This window comes from Sus scrofa, chromosome 2, assembly GCF_054392235.1.
Source record: "Sus scrofa isolate SSC_HxYL_T2T_F1_AM1 chromosome 2, Sscrofa_HxYL_maternal_Yorkshire_Landrace_v2.0, whole genome shotgun sequence".
NCBI classification, from domain to species: domain Eukaryota; kingdom Metazoa; phylum Chordata; class Mammalia; order Artiodactyla; family Suidae; genus Sus; species Sus scrofa.
In genome coordinates, this window is record NC_139384.1 from 65,153,369 (window position 1) to 65,169,923 (window position 16,555).

The window sequence follows — 16,555 nt, forward strand, 5'->3', positions numbered from 1 at the left end:
TTAATAGATAATAAATATAAATAGAAAGATTTATCAAATTAGATAAAAGTAAACATGATCCAACTCCATTCTGTCTGATTCAACTCACTGTAAAATTCCTATTTTGGCTCAATGTATTAGGGACCCAACATTGTCTCTGTGAGGATGTAGGTTTGATCACTGGCTTCCCTCAGTGGGTTAAGGATCTGTTGTTGCTGTAAGCTGTGGTGTAGTTCACAGATATGGCTTGGATCCATTTTGGCCATGACTGTGACATAGGCCCCAGCTGCAGCTGTGATTTGACTCCTGACACAGTAATTTCAATATGCCACAGGTGAAGCTGTAAAAAAACAAACAAACAAACAAACAAACAAACAAACAAACAAACAAAAAAACCCTCGAAATATTGAGACAAATGATTAAAAATAAAAGTATGAAAAAATATGTCATACTAACAACAATCCCCAAAAATCTGGTGTGGCCATATTAATATTCAGAAAATCATATTTCAACAGGGAATATGATCAGGGATAAAGAGGGCCATTTCAAAATGATAAAGGAAACAATTTATCAAAAATATATGTACAACCTGAAATGTTTATGCACCAAAGAGATGAGCTTAGAATACAAGGAGAAAGAGAAAAAAAAAAAACTGACAGACCTGGAAGGCACAATATACACATCTACAATTATAATCAGACACTTCAATCTCCCAATAACTGATAGGGCTACTAAGAAAAAATTAGTGAAGACATAGTAGATTTAAACAAAACTCTCGACAAACCTAATTTTAATTACACTTAACACTCCACAAAAAGAGCAGAAATTACACTTTTCTCAACTCTTCATGAGTCACTTATGAAGACAATAATGTTTTATGCCAAAAAATTGACATATTAGTCAATAGCAAGATGTTGACCTAGTTTGCATTCTAGCTTGTTTAGCAAGAACCTGCTAAAAATATCATGAGACAATTGAAAAAATACAGTTACTGAAATCTTTAGCAATGATTGTTAACTTTCCTAGTAATAGTATTACACATGTGGTTTTATAATTTACTTATCTTTTATTTTTATAATTTTTATACAATTTTATTATAGTTGATTCACAATGTTCTGTCAATATCTGCTGCACAGCAAAGTGACCCAGTTATTCTTTTTTTTCCACATTATTTATCCTCCATCATGTTCTATCACAAGTGGTCAGATATAGTTTCTTGGGCTATACAGCAGTATTTTATTGCTTATCCATTCCAAATGCAATAGTTTGAATCTACTAGCCTCAAACTTCCAGTCCCTCTCATTCCCTCCCCCTCCCTATGGACAACAAGTCTGTTCGCCATGTCCATGAGTTTTTATTTTTCTTTCTGACATACTTCACTTCATCTGAGAGCCTCTAGTTCCATACATGTTGCTGCAAATTATTTTGCTCTTGTTTGTGGGTGGGTAGCATTCCATTGTGTATATGTACCACATTTTCTTAATCCATTCATCATCTGTCATTGGACATTTAAGTTGTTTCCATGTCTTGGCTATTGTGAATAGTGCTACAATGAACATAGGTGTGCATGAATTTTTTTCAGTGAAAGTTTTGTCTGGATACATGCCCAAGAATGATATTCCTGGGCCATATGGTAGTTCTATATTTAGTTTTGTGAGGTACCTCCATACAGTTTTCCATAGTTGTTGTACCAATTTACATTCCCTCCAACAGTGTAGGATGGTTCCCTTTTCTCCACCCCCTCTCCAGCATTTGTTATTTTTAGACTTACTAATTATCTATCTTTCAGAGATACTTAATAAAATGCTTATGTGTGAAATGGTAGTAGATCTCATAAGTTCTTTAAATTAGTTTACATTGTGGTTAAGGGAGTATCGTAGATAAAAACTTTCACACTATCTAGTTGAAGTGAATGGAGAAGCCACATATGAATAATTATACAATTCTGTTTTCATATGCTTTATTTTTCATAAAATTATTTTTAAAATTAAGGGTCAATTCAGGTCTTTTGCCCATTTTTCCATTGATTGATTGGCTTTTTTGCTGTTGGGTTGTATAAGTTGTTTATATATTCTAGAGATTAAGCCCTTGTCAGTTGCATCATTTGAAACTATTTTCTCCCATTCTGTAAGTTGTCTTTTTGTTTTCTTTTGGGTTTCCTTTGCTGGGCAAAAGCTTTTCAGTTTGATGAGGTCCCATGGGTTTATTTTTGCTCTAATTTCTATTGCTTTGGGAGACTGACCTGAGAAAATATTCAAGATGTTGATGTCAGAGAGTGTTTTGCCTATGTTTTCTTCTAGGAGTTTGATGGTGTCCTGTCGTATATTGAAGTCTTTCAGCCATTTGGAGTTTATTTTTGTGCATGGTGTGAGGGTGTGTTCTAGTTTCCTTGCTTTGCATGCAGCTGTCCAGGTTTCCCAGCAATGCTTGCTGAATAGACTTTCTTTTTCCCATTTGATGTTCTTGCCTCCCTTGTCAAAGATTAATTGACTGTAGGTGTCAGGGTTTATTTCCGCATTCTCTCTTCTGTTCCATGGGTCTGTCTGTCTGTTTTGGTACCAATACCACACTGTTTTGATGACTGTGGCTTTCTAGTATTTCTTGAAGCCTGGGAGAGTTATGCCTCCTGCTTAGTTTTTGTTCCTCAGAATTGCCTTGGCGATTCTGAGTCTTTTGTGGTTCCATATGAATGTTTGGATTGTTTGTTCCAGTTCTGTGAAAAATGTCCTGGGTAATTTGATAGGGATTGCATTGAATCTGTAGATTGCTTTGGGTAGTATGGCCATTTTTACAATATTGATTTTCCAATCCAGGAACATGGAATATCTTTCCATTTCTTTACATCTTCTTTGATTAAAGTTTTATAGTTCTCAGCATATAGGTTCTTTACCTCTTTGGTCAGGTGTATTCTGAGGTATTTGATTTTGGGAGGTGCAATTTTAAAAGGTATTGTATTTTTGTATTCCTTTTCAAATATTTCATTGCTGGTGTACAGAAATGCCACTGACTTCTGAATGTTAATCTTATATCCTGCTCCTTTCCTGAATTTATTAATCATATCAAGTAGTTTTGGGGTTGAGTCCTTAGGGTTTTCTATGTATAGTATCATGTCATCTGCATACAGTGACAGTTTGATCTCTTCTCTTCCTATATGGATGTCTTTTATTTCTTTTGTTTGTCTAATTGTTGTGGCTAGGACTTCCAAAACTATGTTGAAGAGCAGTGGTGAGGGTGGGCATCTCTGTCCTGTTCCAGATTTGAGTGAGAAGGCTTTCAGTTTTTCCCCATTGAGGATTATATTTGCTGTGGGTTTCTCATAAATGGCTTTGATGATGTTCAGGAATGTTCCCTCTATACCCACTTTGGCGAGAGTCTTGATCATGAATGGATGTTGGACTTTGTCAAATGCTTTTTCTGCGTCTATTGAGATGATCATATGATTTTTGACTTTTTTTGTTAATGTGGTTTATGATGTTGATTGATTTGCGTATATTGAACCATCCTTGTGAACCTTGGATGAACCCTACCTGGTCATGGTGTATAATTTTTTTGGTATGTTGTTGGATTCGGTTGGCTAAGATTTTGTTGAGAATCTTTGAATCTATATTCATCAATGATATTGGGCGATAGTTTTCTTTTTTGGTGTTATCTCTGTCTGGTTTTGGAATGAGGGTGGTGGTGGCATCATAGAATGTCTTTGGGAGTATTCCTTTTTCCTCAACCTTTTGAAAGAGTTTAAGGAGGATGGGCACCAATTCCTCTTTATATGTTTGACAGAATTCGCCTGTGAAGCCATCTGGTCCTGGACTTTTATTTGTAGGGAGTGTTTTTATGACATCTTCATTTTCATTTCTAGTGATGGGTCTGTTCAATTGGTCTGTTTCACTTGATTCAGTTTTGGCAGGCTGTAAGATTCTAGAGAATTGTCCATTTCTTCCAGATTGTAAGGAAGATATACAGATGGCCAGCAAACACATGAAAAAATGCTCAACATCACTGGTTATAAGAAAAATGCAAATCAAACCTACCATGAGATACCACCTCACACCAGTCAGAATGGCCATCATTAATAAATCCACAAATAACAAGTGCTGAAGGGGCTGTGGAGAAAAGGGAACCCTCCTGCACTGCTGGTGGCAATGTAAACTGGTACAGCCACTATGGAGAACAGTTTGGAGATACCTTAGAAATCTATACATAGAACTTCCATATGACCCCACAATCCCACTCTTGGGCATATAGCCGGACAAATCTCTACTTAAAAGAGACACAGGCACCCACATGTTCATTGCAGAACTATTCACAATAGCCAGGACATGGAAACAACCCAAATGTCCATCAACAGATGATTGGATTAGGAAGAAGTGGCATATATGCACAATGGAATACTACTCAGCCATAAAAAAGAATGACCTAATGCCATTTGCAGCAACATGGATGGAACTAGAGAATCTCATACTGAGTGAAATGAGCCAGAAAGACAAAGACAAATACCATATTATATCACTTATAACTGGAATCTAATATCCAGCACAAATGAACATCTCCTCAGAAAAGAAAATCATGGACTTGGAGAAGAGACTTGTGGCTGCCTGATGGTAGAGGGAGGGAGTGGGAGGGATTGGGAGCTTGGGCTTATCAGACACAACTTAGAATAGATTTACAAGGAGATTCTGCTGAGTAGCATTGAGAACTATGTCTAGATACTCATATTGCAACAGAACAAAGGGTGGGGAAAAATGTAAATGTAATGTATACATGTAGGGATAACTTGATCCCCTTACTGTACAGTAGGAAAATAAAATAAAATAAAATAAAATAAAATAAAATAAAATAAAATAAAATAAATAAATAAAATAAAATTAAGGGTCAGGGTTTCAGTTTTAGTTAAATATAGTGTGGATAACACCACACTCTCTCCACTAGTGAATGTGTTTTAAAAACTTTGAACAAATTCATGAATTCGAGGACTCTAAAAAGTAAATATTAGCAAGTATTCTGGGAAACAAAATTATATATTTGAAATACTGCCTAGAAATCACAATTATCCCCCTTTTTTTCCCTTGCATTTCTCTTAGACTCAACTCATAAATAAATGAATAAATAAATAAATAAAGCAAGCATCACAGTGACAACAGTGACCAGATAGGCACCAAAAATGTTATGAAAAAAATTATCTCTTACTACAGGAGCTGTGATTCCAACAGTGTGGGAAGCAAGCAATTCCCAATGAACTTTTGCTCTAAATCCTCTCAAATTTGGAAGGGAGGCAGACACAGTCACTCCTCATGGAATACACATCAGATAAAAATAACTGAAATCCTAGTTTTTCTAAGGAAGCCAGGAAATGACCCCTAGGAATAGGGAAATGTTAGGGATGTAGCTGAGATGAGAAAGCTCAAGAAAGCAATGCCACAAATGTGTATATAAATTCCTAGGCTCATCTCCAGGCTGCAGATGTTTTCACTAGTATATAAAGAGCATATTCATATCTTTGAGAACAAAAATATGCAGAAGAATTCAGTACAAACTCCAAACTCTCAAACTCTCAGCAATGGTGTGTGTGTGTGATAGGTACCAATAACACTGAAAACAGTTTAAGATTGACCTGACATGTGAAGAAAGTCTGAAGATCGTATGTAAGTGTGGCTAAACATTCTTTTTCAGGTCAAACTCAAAGATCATCATTTTTCATGGGATTCTAATTTAAAAGTTAGAGTCCCATATTATTCAGTAGATCAACATAAAATTCCAAGTTGTCTGTTACATAAAAGAAAGGAAAATCTTAGCATCTCAATAAAGAAAAGACAACATACTTGATTTAAAAAAAATATATTGTAAAAGGTGGTGAAGAATACATTCAGGGTAAACCATCAGGAATGCTTACTAGTAGTGTCAATAAACTATGCCTTCTTCTCTAATGATCTCCAAGCCATAAGAAGCCAATACTATGTGGGGTGCTGTTCCCCCAAAAAATTAGAGTTGTAAGTAAGGAAAGAAAGAAAACTGCTTAGGCACCTAGCAGTCTCTGCCACAAGCCCTCACAATCCCCATTTGAGTTCTCATAAATTAGAAGCTTTTGTGCTTTTATATTCCTATACGAGATGGTACTATGAGGACAGACAGTAGATTCTTTATTATATGACATATGTGCAAAGCAGTACATGTAACATATATACATAGGTTAAAGAAAAAAATCAGTCAAATCAAGATGTAATAAATTCAAGATGTTTCATTATTTGATGCATTATTTAAAAAGTTGCCAACTAAATGAACACAACGAAATGTTATCTCTGCAAATTTGTATTGTATAAGAATTTTTAAAAATTATCCTTCAGATTCTGATTTTTGACATATTTTGCTCTTGTTAATATAGGAAAAATTAAAGTTTCAAAATTAAATTGGTTATGTCTATGACAATGAGGACTACATTATTTAAGGACCATCTTGCTTTAAGAAATGGTAAAATGTGAAATTTAATTTAAATGTCTGTATACCCAATGCCATGTTTATGAAAGGGGATAACTCCAAACACTATTGAATCTCTTGTGTATATTGTCCAGATGACACCTCCCTTTTTCACCTTTGAGAGGCTTGCTTTTCTCAAGAGAAAATACCAAATGTGTAATTACCCTGCTTAGTGTTATTTTTGAACCAATCACTAAATCTTCTTGACATGCTTCTTTTATCCAGAAGTAGATTAATCCATACAAATATGTATAGCTGCCAGTGTTGTGTAATATCCCACTGCATATCTATATAATTTATTATTCAGTTGATAAACACTGGAGTTATTTCCTGAGCTTTGCTCCAAAATTCTCATGGTTATCTCCTGGAACACATATGTGAATTTCCTCCAAGTATTGACCTACATGTGGAACTGCTAAGTCTAGATGATATCCCTTCACATTATGATTACCAAGAAAGGGTGCTGCATTCCTCCTCTCCCTTCCATGAATATTCTTGTGCAGAGAAGTCCTGTTCTTAGTCTATTGACCTAGCCTAACATATATATCCAGGAACCTTCAGAGGGAAGAGGAGGAAGGAGAGGTGGTAGCCCTTTCCAATTCACAGAATGTTACTTTCAGCCACAGCCTGGGGAGCCAAAGGCAGACAGTTGTTAGTTAAGGCAAGGATAAGCACTCCTGTAGGCTCCTTTGAGCTAACATATGAGCTGTGGCTGTGCTAGAAAAGAGACTGGGGTCTCACGTTGAAGCTTAGGTGATGTCACAGAATCTTCTGTGGTCATTACTGTACTTTGAAACATGCAAATTGAAAAAGACAACAGCATTTATTTGTGAAAAGGAAAGTCTTATTTATTCAAGGTGAAGGGAAGCTATCTGGAAAGAGTTTGCTCCCCAGGACCTGGTGCCTCTTATGTTGGGCTTCAAAGATCTTTACCTCCTTGTTCAGTTATCACAGTATCAGGACCTCCAGACCCTCACCACATTCTGTGGGCTGCATGCTGACTTCCAAATTGCTTTCCAAACTGTCTCTACCTTTCCTAAAGAAGGCTTTATTTTTTCTTAATAAAGAGTCTATCCTCCTGGATTGTTCACTTTCAGAAACTTGTTTCACCATCTCTGCAGTAAAAAGGGCTTTAAAGATCAAGAAACAGTCAATTTTTTTCTGGGGCTTTTATTTGAAGATCCTGGGGAAGAGTCATGATGACAAACAATGAAAGTGCCTCTGGGAAAATGAATAATATATACTTATTTTGACCTTCACTTAAATCACTCATGGATTCTGATTCAAAAGCTTACTACTAATGATCATATCCTTCCTCAAATTAAAAAAAAAACAGTCATGTGCAAATTTTTAAGCACAGCATTTGAGGCATGTAGCAATCTAGCCTCACCCATTTTAACCATCTTGTCTTCAACTGCTTCTTCATGGGGACACTATACTTCAGCCATACTTGAATAACTTGTCATTTAAACATGTGTTCTTTTCTCCTCTGCCATTGGTTCTGTGAAGGTATTGTTCAAATTTTGCTTCATTTTGTAGTTTTAGATCCTTAAAGCAGTTTATCTCCCTACAGAGACTGTGTGCATACTCACCAAAATGCACATCTCATTCTGCCCTGTGTGGAGCAGAGAATCAGGCACACAGTCAATGTCTACTGAAAAAATACTGAATTACCAGATTTTATTCTGTTAAACTGGAACATCTTTGAATACAAAGTTCATGTTGGATCTGTTCAAATTGAGTTCATTAGGGCTCATCCTCTTGTTCTTTCCTACATGTATGAATAGCACTGCCATCCGCCTAGACCACCAAGCAGGAAATCTGGAAGTCATTTCATATTCTCCTCTATCCCTTATTCCCTTCTTTAATCACTTACAATGTTCTACTGAGTATATGTCAATGACCCATCTACAAGTCCATCATTTAGGTCTTTTATCATCTCTCTCTCTTCATGTCCATGGTACTAACTGGCTTCTCTGATTCTGGTCTGTCTGTATCACCTAGGTGATCATTCTAAGTATAGGTATGGTCAAGTCACTCCTTTGCCTCAAACACTTCCCTAGGCCCCTTTCATGACCTAGGACCACATCTGTCCTACTGCCTCTCTTGCTGCTGCAAATACATAGAGCTCTGAGTTTCCCAAAGATGCTCCTGTCTTCATGCTTTTAAGCCTCTGCATAAGTGGTACCCCATATCAGAGCATTCACTTCCCACTCTGCCCCATATATTGTTATATATAAACAAATTTTTGGCAAAGAGAAAGGGATATAGTCAGCATTTAATTGTTTCAAGAAATGAATGAATTGATCCACTTCAGGTGTTATGTTTCTTTATCTTTGAAATAGACTGGTGGATTGTGATGATATTTGAGATCCATTTTAGTCGATAAAATCAAATTCCATGAATAGCTAAACTGTGCTCTCTCCTAAACCAAGGAAGAGCCACAGAAGAACGAATGGAAGGAACAAGGAAACCAATCTCTGAATTATGGTACCCCACCTGACCTAGTTTTAGATTGGCTTCGCTTCAAATTTTCAGATAACCTGAAAAACAAAACAGAACAAGTCTAGTCAAAACAACTACCACCAGGAGTTCCTGCTGTGGATTAAGAACCCCACTACAGTAGCTTGGGTCACTGCAGGGGTGAATGTTTGACTCCTAGCCTGGGGAAGTGGGTTAAATGATCTGGTATTGCTGTGGCTGCACAGAAGTTTATAGCTACAGCTCAAATTCAATCTCTGACCCAGGAAATTCCATATGCCACAGGTGCAGCTATTAATCCTGCTGTGTAGCACTGGGAACTATGTCCAGTCACATATGATGGAGCATAATAATGTGAGAAAATAGGACGTGTACATGTATGTGTAACTGGGTCACCATGCTGTACAGTAGAAAAAAAATTGTATTGGGGAAATAACTATTAAAAAAATAATAATTACAAAAAATTAAAAAACAAATAAAAATCCTTAAAAAGAAAACCCTATGACTACTGCCAAGATTATATATATAAGTACCTTTTTCCAATTAAAAATTCAGAAATGCTCTACTGAAGAGATGGTATAGGGAAAATATGTGTTTGGAATATTTTGCAGTATTAAAATGTGCTAAAAAATAGATAAGGCTTATTGAAGGAATACAGGAGACAGACTGGAGGAGTTTCTAACAGAATAATTTAAGCAAGTCAAATGAAGAAAAATAATAAAATAGTATAACCCAACAGAATAAACCATTCATACCACAAATAAAATATAAATCAGAGAGAAAGGACAATTCTTCCTAACAGTGGAATTTCAAATAATACACATAGAGGGAACCAGGGGAACATAAAATCTTCACTAGGGAAATACCACAGGAATAACTTACACAGATCAAAATCACTGACGATTGCTAAAGCAGTGGACAAACACTTGGGAAAAACAGATTTTTGCAAAGAAATAACAACAAAGGCAATGTTGAATCCTGGAACCTAAAATCAATGAAATTAAAATGTTTAGCTGAGTTAATATTATTGTACTAATGGTAATCTCCTGGTTCTGATCATTTTACTATGGTTATATAAAGTATTAATATGTAAGAAAGCTGGGAGAGGGATATAGAGAAAAGGAATATAAAAAAGAGAAAAAGGATATAGAAAGGAGAAAAGTTTGCATATCCTTCTACTGGACTGCAAACTACCTGAAGACAGGGTTAGTATTTCATTTACCCTAATTCACAACACACACCTGAGTAAAAAGCATTTGAAAATGAAATAACAAATTGAAGCCAACAGAAAGAAGAAAGGGATCCAGCTACCCACTTAGACTCTTTTTGAGTGGAGCTGAGGCTGGTGTATCCTTTGGAGGAGGACCCTTGTCCCTGGCCATCCTGGCTCTTCTCCATATTATCCCCCTGGGTGGCTCCATGGGATTTTAGGATTGACTTGTCCTCCTCTGAACTACCAATTAGTGGAGGCCTTTTAGTAGGAGTTCTCTCTTATTTCTTTTTGTTCCCAAGAGCATCAGCCTGGATTTGAGAGACTTTCTGGCCTCCACCGTGTTCACTCATGTTGCCTTTACTCTGAAAGGCTGAGATGAAGCGTTCTGCTCCTGGACTTTCATCTGTCTCTGTAACAGGTCATCTTTTCTCCTGCAGCCACACTCATGCAGCACTTAGGCATAACTGCTGCTGGCCCTGATGTTGCCACTTCGTCAGGCCCTGTAGATGCCATAATTAGGACAGAGAGCTTGTTCCTAAGCAAACAGTGTGTGTGGGAAGAGTGATGTTGGATTCCTTCCCCACCAGCATAAGCAAGAGAAGTGGATCCTGACACATCAGCAAATGTGGGAAGGCTCCTTATGCTGACCTGATCTTGGTCTCCTTCTCCATGGAGCTCCACTGCCTGCACCAAGAGAAAAAAAAAGAAGGTGAATAAGAAAATAAGTGAGACTAGAAAGAACTGGCACCTGTCTTATGGAGGCATCAAATCATCTCCCAGTGGATGCAGGAATCCCATCCATAGAACCCCTGCAATGGTCACCCCAGTTTTGCTTGGACAATTCCAGTGCCAGGGAGATCACTATTTAAATTCACCGGTAAGCATCCTCACACTTTCATTTTATACATTTGTCTTAGCATATTTGCAAAATAGGGTCCTAAAAGTAAGAATGATGGTGAAGAGCTATGCTCATTTTACATTCTGATACACACCAACAAATGTATATATGTGCATAAAGCATGCTACATTGACACTGATGTATATAAAAATCAGTGCATGGCTAAAATAGAGGAAGGATTTTTCTGTAGTTAAAAATGTCTCATAGTTTAAAAAGATAAGACTGTCTGGATTACTGCAGCAAGTGTTCCAGAATACACTGGCAATTAAAATGTTGTTGAGGGCACACTATTACATTGGACATGAGATTATAGAAGCTGACATTTAAGGGACTTTGGATACTCAGAGGCACTAGGAACCTCTCCAATGTGGAAGGCCTATACATGATGGTTCATTGGCCTAAACTCTTCCAAACGAATGTGTTTCCATGGTAAGCTTGGGAGAGTGGACTGGGAGACTTAGCTGTTCTCCCAAAGCACTCTGGCCCCTTCTCTAAGGGTTTCTGCAAAGTCTTACTGCTGGGCTCTTCTTATCCTCTGCCTCCAACACAGGTATATCCATCATGTCACCAACTGGTTCAGCCTGTGTACCACTGTAAGCCTCCACTGGAGGTCTCAGGAGGTACACCAGGTCTTCCCAGTAGGAAAAGAGATCTTCTTTAGAATCTGAAAGGGTACACAGTTGTAGGTAAAAAGAGCGACCAGTGGTAAGTTTCAAGTGGAGCTGTTTTTTCTCATGATTATAGATGGATAACTTTACAAACTTCAGAGGAAGCAGCCTGTTGGGAGCAAAGGGGTGGGAGGTTAGGTGGAGATAAACAGAAAGGTGGGCTCCCTGATACTCCTGGCCCAGCCAGAGTTCACACCCTCTGTTAAAGAATTTACCAAATCCTGCCCACCTGACTTCAGTTCTCACATCTACCTCCTTATCACTGACTGGTGCATCACTAATTTTCAGTACATCACTTATCTCATCACACCTCAGTTCAACACCTTTATGGTTCTTGACCACCTATCAAAAATGGTACATGTTATAAACACTTAACTGCTCTGCCATACAAGACCTTCCCACTATACGCCCCCAGCTACCTTTCTGACCTTACTCCCATAATCCTTCTTACAAAATCAATAGCAATTTCCCCCACAAAGCCTTAGTGAATCCCTATGGCTGTGTCTGCCCTCTCTTCTGATTCCATATCGCAGATGCTAGTCATGCTGCTGAGGCCCCTCTCACTTTGGGTACTATGCTATGGTGAATTATATGACCCATGTTCTTGTCCCTTCAGCATCCTTCTTACAGGGAGGGACTAAAACTCCTGGACTCACCTGGTCAGCTCCAAGCTCTTTATTGACTTGAGGCCCCTTCCCTGTGTATCCTTGTCATGTCTGGCATTGGCTGCACAGCTCAGAGCTGGTCGTGCCAGCAGCATGATGTCTGGTATTGCGAGGTTTGGGTCAGTGTATGCAATGCCCACAGTCACCATTTGCACACTGTTGTGCACATCAAGCACTTCTCCTCTTTTGCTGATCTGTTATTGGAAGAAAGAGGAAAGCAGCAGCATCCTATAGTTTACTCTATTTTTCCTCCTCCGCTCTACTCCTACGTAAAGTGTCAACCACAGTTCCTGGTGGGCAAGAAAAACTCAAAGTGATGTTATTTTCCCCACACACATTATTCAAGTGCTATACCACAGTATTAGTTCTGACACATCTCCCTTTCTAATCTGACCACTTATAGGAGTCAGACTCTTCTTCAGCACGTGTATTCCCAGAGTCTGAAGTGCCTATGATCACTATCAAAATAATAAATGTATGTACAGCCTAAGAACCTGTAATTCCACCAGTGAAAAGATACTCTAATTTACCTGTAAATACACAGAAATCATGTACAGAGTTGTTCATTAAAATGATTTTGCAAAGAGATTAGATTTTTGCAACATAAGTACCTTTCAGGAGTGGTTTCAGTAAACAAATTTTAGAAATTTCACAAACTATACATTTTATTAAAAATAAATATAGTTTTTCACCTCAAAAATGACAATGCAAAAGACAGTGAAATGTAAAGGGATTATCCCAGATTAAAGGAGTAAAGAGGTATGACAATTAAATGCTTAATACATGATTTTGGATTGGAAAAAAAAACTCTATTAAGAACATAAAAATAGGACTATTATAGTTTGAGCAAACACTTTACCAATGAACACATATGAACGGCAAGTAAACACATGAAAAGAAGCCAAGTATCATTATTAATCAAGAAAAGAGAAGCAAAACAAAATGTGAATTCACTACACAACCACTGCAGCATCTGAAATTTAAGACCACTAACAACAGAGAGTGGTGCAGGGGACCTCAAGCAACTGGAACTCTCATGTTTTGCTGGTAGGAATGCAAAATGTCACAACAATGTTAGAAAACAATTTTTTAAAGAAATTGAACATTTAAGGATAACGACATTATTGAGGTAATTGAGAAAATTTGAACATATATTGATAGTATTCTATCAATATCAAATTTTCTGAAATTGTGCCATGGTTACCCAGGTAAACATTCAAACTCTTATACAACACATGAAGAATTCAAGGAATAAATATCATAACACCAGCCACTGCCACCCAACTCTCAAATGGTTCAGCAAGAATAATAATCTGTTTTTTAATCCTCTGTTTATGTGTTTACTGATTCTCAATCCTACCTACACATTAGAATAAACTGAAAGCTCTGAAAGAGTCTGCTGCCTGTATTGTCCCAAATCACAACACAAGAGTCTTCAGAGGTGGGTCCCAGGCATCACTGATTTCCAAACTTTCCAGGTAATTCCAAGGAAGAGCCAAGGTTGAGAATCAGTGATATATATAAAGTCATGGAGTTCCGTGGTTGACTCTCACTATGCTCTCTCGCTTACAAGGTGTGTATTGTTCACATCCAAAGTCTTGTTCATACTTCTATCCTCCAGGAAGCACTTTAGAGTATAAATTCCATGAACTGGAAATCAGAAAGCCTGAGCATTGGCCCCTTTTTTGGTGTAAGAAATCAATTTCACTCTCTGAAGCTCAGTCTGCTCCCAAGTAGAATGACAGTATCTGTTATGCCTATATAACTAGGTTGCTGTGAGGCTCACAGGAAAAGAACCCCAACATTCTCTGGATGTTGAAGATCACCATATAACTATAAAGGATTGAGAGCCTCAAGATCCTACAAAACACACCGAGTGAGCAAAAGAAAGCTACAAATGGCACACCCAACAGAATATCATGCCGAATGTCCACACATATAAGACAAGACTACACTGCATCTCCCAAAGTCATAAAACATTTTATATATATGGACAAAATATGCATGAGAATAATAATGACCACATTTGGGACAGTGGTAACTGTGGGGGAGGGGAAGGTAAGTGCAATCAGGGAAGAGATTCAAGAGAAATTAAACCATTTTCATGTCTATTCTTTAAAAAATATTAAATCTGAAGCAATTATGTCAAGAGTAGTCACCTGATAAAATTGGGTGTAAAAATCAGTAAATGAGAAACAAAACATTTATTTTATCCTATTTAAATGTCTTTGCATACTCACCACACAGATTTGTGGAAGGAAAAGAATGAAAGGTGGGAAAGATGGGGGAACTACAATTAAGAACCACAGAGATGAAGAAGAGGTATGGGATCATTCACCTGGATAAAGTCGCTCTCAAACATTGGTATGTGCTTGAATATATCATACTCTCCCTTGTCTAGTTGCCGCTGCAGTTTTCCCAGGGAGTTGTTAAACATGTGCAACATATGCCGGCTTTGAGTACTGCAATGTGATAACGCTGTGTTGCTGCCCATGGACATGTTTTATTAAGACAGCTGAAAAGAGTAGACATGTTATCTCTTGCCACTGTTACTTCGAAGTTGTTTCTTTAAACTACAACACAGCCCTGGAATATAGAGCTAATCCACATTTATTAACTCTATTATGCCATGTTGATTCAGACAAAGGGGTGCTCTGGACAGATAACAACCCCTGGCCCACAGTTTGCTAGCAGATGATATTCTTGTGGGAATTAGAGGAAAGTATCCATTCCTCTTGGCTGAGGTGGTCCAGGACCAGGATGACTGCACAGCTGGATGAACAGGAGTGCAGGACAGATTGCAAAAACTTTACCCTCACCTCTGAACCAGCTGCTTTTGTGCAGTGAACAACTTTCACAATCTTGTGGGGTAGCTCTCCTGGCCCTTGACTATCACATAGACTTCAAACTTTCATTTTCCCACCCTTCCCTGGTCCAGGACTTCACCTTTCTCTACTTTCAAGTGTAGGTTCATAGCACACAGAAAGAGTGGTCATTACTTCTATCCAAGCAAAGACAAGTCACTCTACCTCAGAGCTTTTCACTCATTATGTCCTTTGAGTGACTTTTCCATTTAGATGGGTGTCTACTTCCTCCCTGGACATGGTTAGGGTCACATCCACCCCCTCCCACCTCTTGGTTAAGGTCCCTCCTTAGGATCCCTCTCTATTAGGTTCTCTTCCACCCACTCCCCTCCTGTGCTAGCCTCATCAGGGTTCTCCCACCAGGTTAGAGACAAGATCTGCCATTATTCCAGTCTTGATCAGGATCCTCCCCACACTCCAAGGTCCAGGACTGCCCCCCGCCCCCTTTCCTGCTATTCCCTTCTTGTGACTCCCATGCAGCACAGATCCAGGTTTCCTTACTCTGGTCCAAATTAAGGTCCTGACTCCTAGACACCCACCTTGCCAAAACATGCAAGGCGCCCTCCCCGCTTTGCCCCACAGCCCCGCAGAGGGTACTGAGGACTGACGGACCACTTGGCCTTTGGGCAGGCAAGTCAATCCTGGACCAAGACCCTCCCTCTAAGAGCAGAGGTGAAAAGGCAGCCCCAAGCTACCCCGCAGCCCTCTGTAAGCAAGACCGCACCTGTACGTCGCTTTCAAAACCTCCGCCTCGGTAGGAATCCCCACCCCCACCCCAACGCAGGCCACCTTTAAACTTTTCCTGTTCATTGTGACCTTAACCTGTCACAAACCACTATGTCCTCATCCCAACTAGGAGCCCCCCACCCCAACCCACCCCGCCCAAGGGCTGTGATGGTATGAGGAGCACGTGCAAACTTTCTGCTCCCACAGGCAAAAGATTCCTCTTGGCAGACCCATTGGGGAGAGCGCATTCACAGACACGACCCTGGTCAGCGGGTCAAATGAGCACACACTTCCTACTGAGGGCCTGTACTCATCTCTGCAGGTAGGTGGGCTGGGCTGCCTACCCCAACCCTAGACTCCTCAAGAAATGGCTCCCCTTTAGGGGGCCAGAGGCAGTGGTCATGTATTGTCACTCTTTGAAGCTTCAATGAATGGAGGGAACAAGTATAATGGTGGAGTGGTGCTCCTGTTTGTCTTCTGCCACCTTCCATGTGATAAGGTCTCATCTACCCACACAAGGTCTGGTCTATAGGACAACAACTCCAAAGTGGAGTTTGAGCACAAACCGTCCCTATGGAAAAGTGGTGATTCAC

At 38.9% G+C, this 16,555-nt stretch overlaps 1 protein-coding gene across 3 annotated transcripts; it reads right to left on the reverse strand.

Annotated features, from left to right (window-relative positions):
- Positions 1-8,708: 8,708 nt before the first annotated feature.
- LOC100736662 (Golgi-associated RAB2 interactor protein 6-like) lies at positions 8,709-16,012 on the reverse strand. Of its 3 annotated transcripts, XR_014839206.1 has the most exons (6): positions 15,961-16,012; positions 14,711-14,887; positions 12,364-12,662; positions 11,555-11,816; positions 10,244-10,825; positions 8,709-8,990 (listed from the first exon to the last, which is right to left on the reverse strand). XR_014839206.1 is itself a non-coding variant. In XM_021085080.2 (5 exons), exons 2-5 carry the CDS (start codon positions 14,870-14,872, stop codon positions 10,541-10,543), a joined length of 912 nt encoding a protein of 303 aa, XP_020940739.1. In that variant the 5' UTR covers positions 14,873-14,887; positions 15,961-16,012; the 3' UTR covers positions 8,709-10,540. The 3 variants fall into 3 exon arrangements, 2 of the variants coding, with proteins under 2 accessions (XP_020940739.1, XP_084871379.1); XM_021085080.2 differs by having other exon boundaries at positions 8,709-10,825; positions 12,364-12,566; XM_085015253.1 differs by having other exon boundaries at positions 8,709-10,825.
- Between the last annotated feature and the right edge of the window lie 543 nt (positions 16,013-16,555).

Bases quoted from the DNA above. Each gene is read 5' to 3' on its own strand.
- LOC100736662 (XM_021085080.2), bottom strand. From the start codon at position 14,872: ATGTCCATGGGCAGCAACACAGCGTTATCACATTGCAGTACTCAAAGC. The intron at 11,817-12,363 runs GTGAGTCCAGGA...TGCTCCCAACAG, and splicing joins AAGAGCTTGGAGCTGACCAG to GCTGCTTCCTCTGAAGTTTG. The intron at 10,826-11,554 runs GTAAGACTTTGC...CTCTTGGTGCAG, and splicing joins AGGATAAGAAGAGCCCAGCA to GCAGTGGAGCTCCATGGAGA.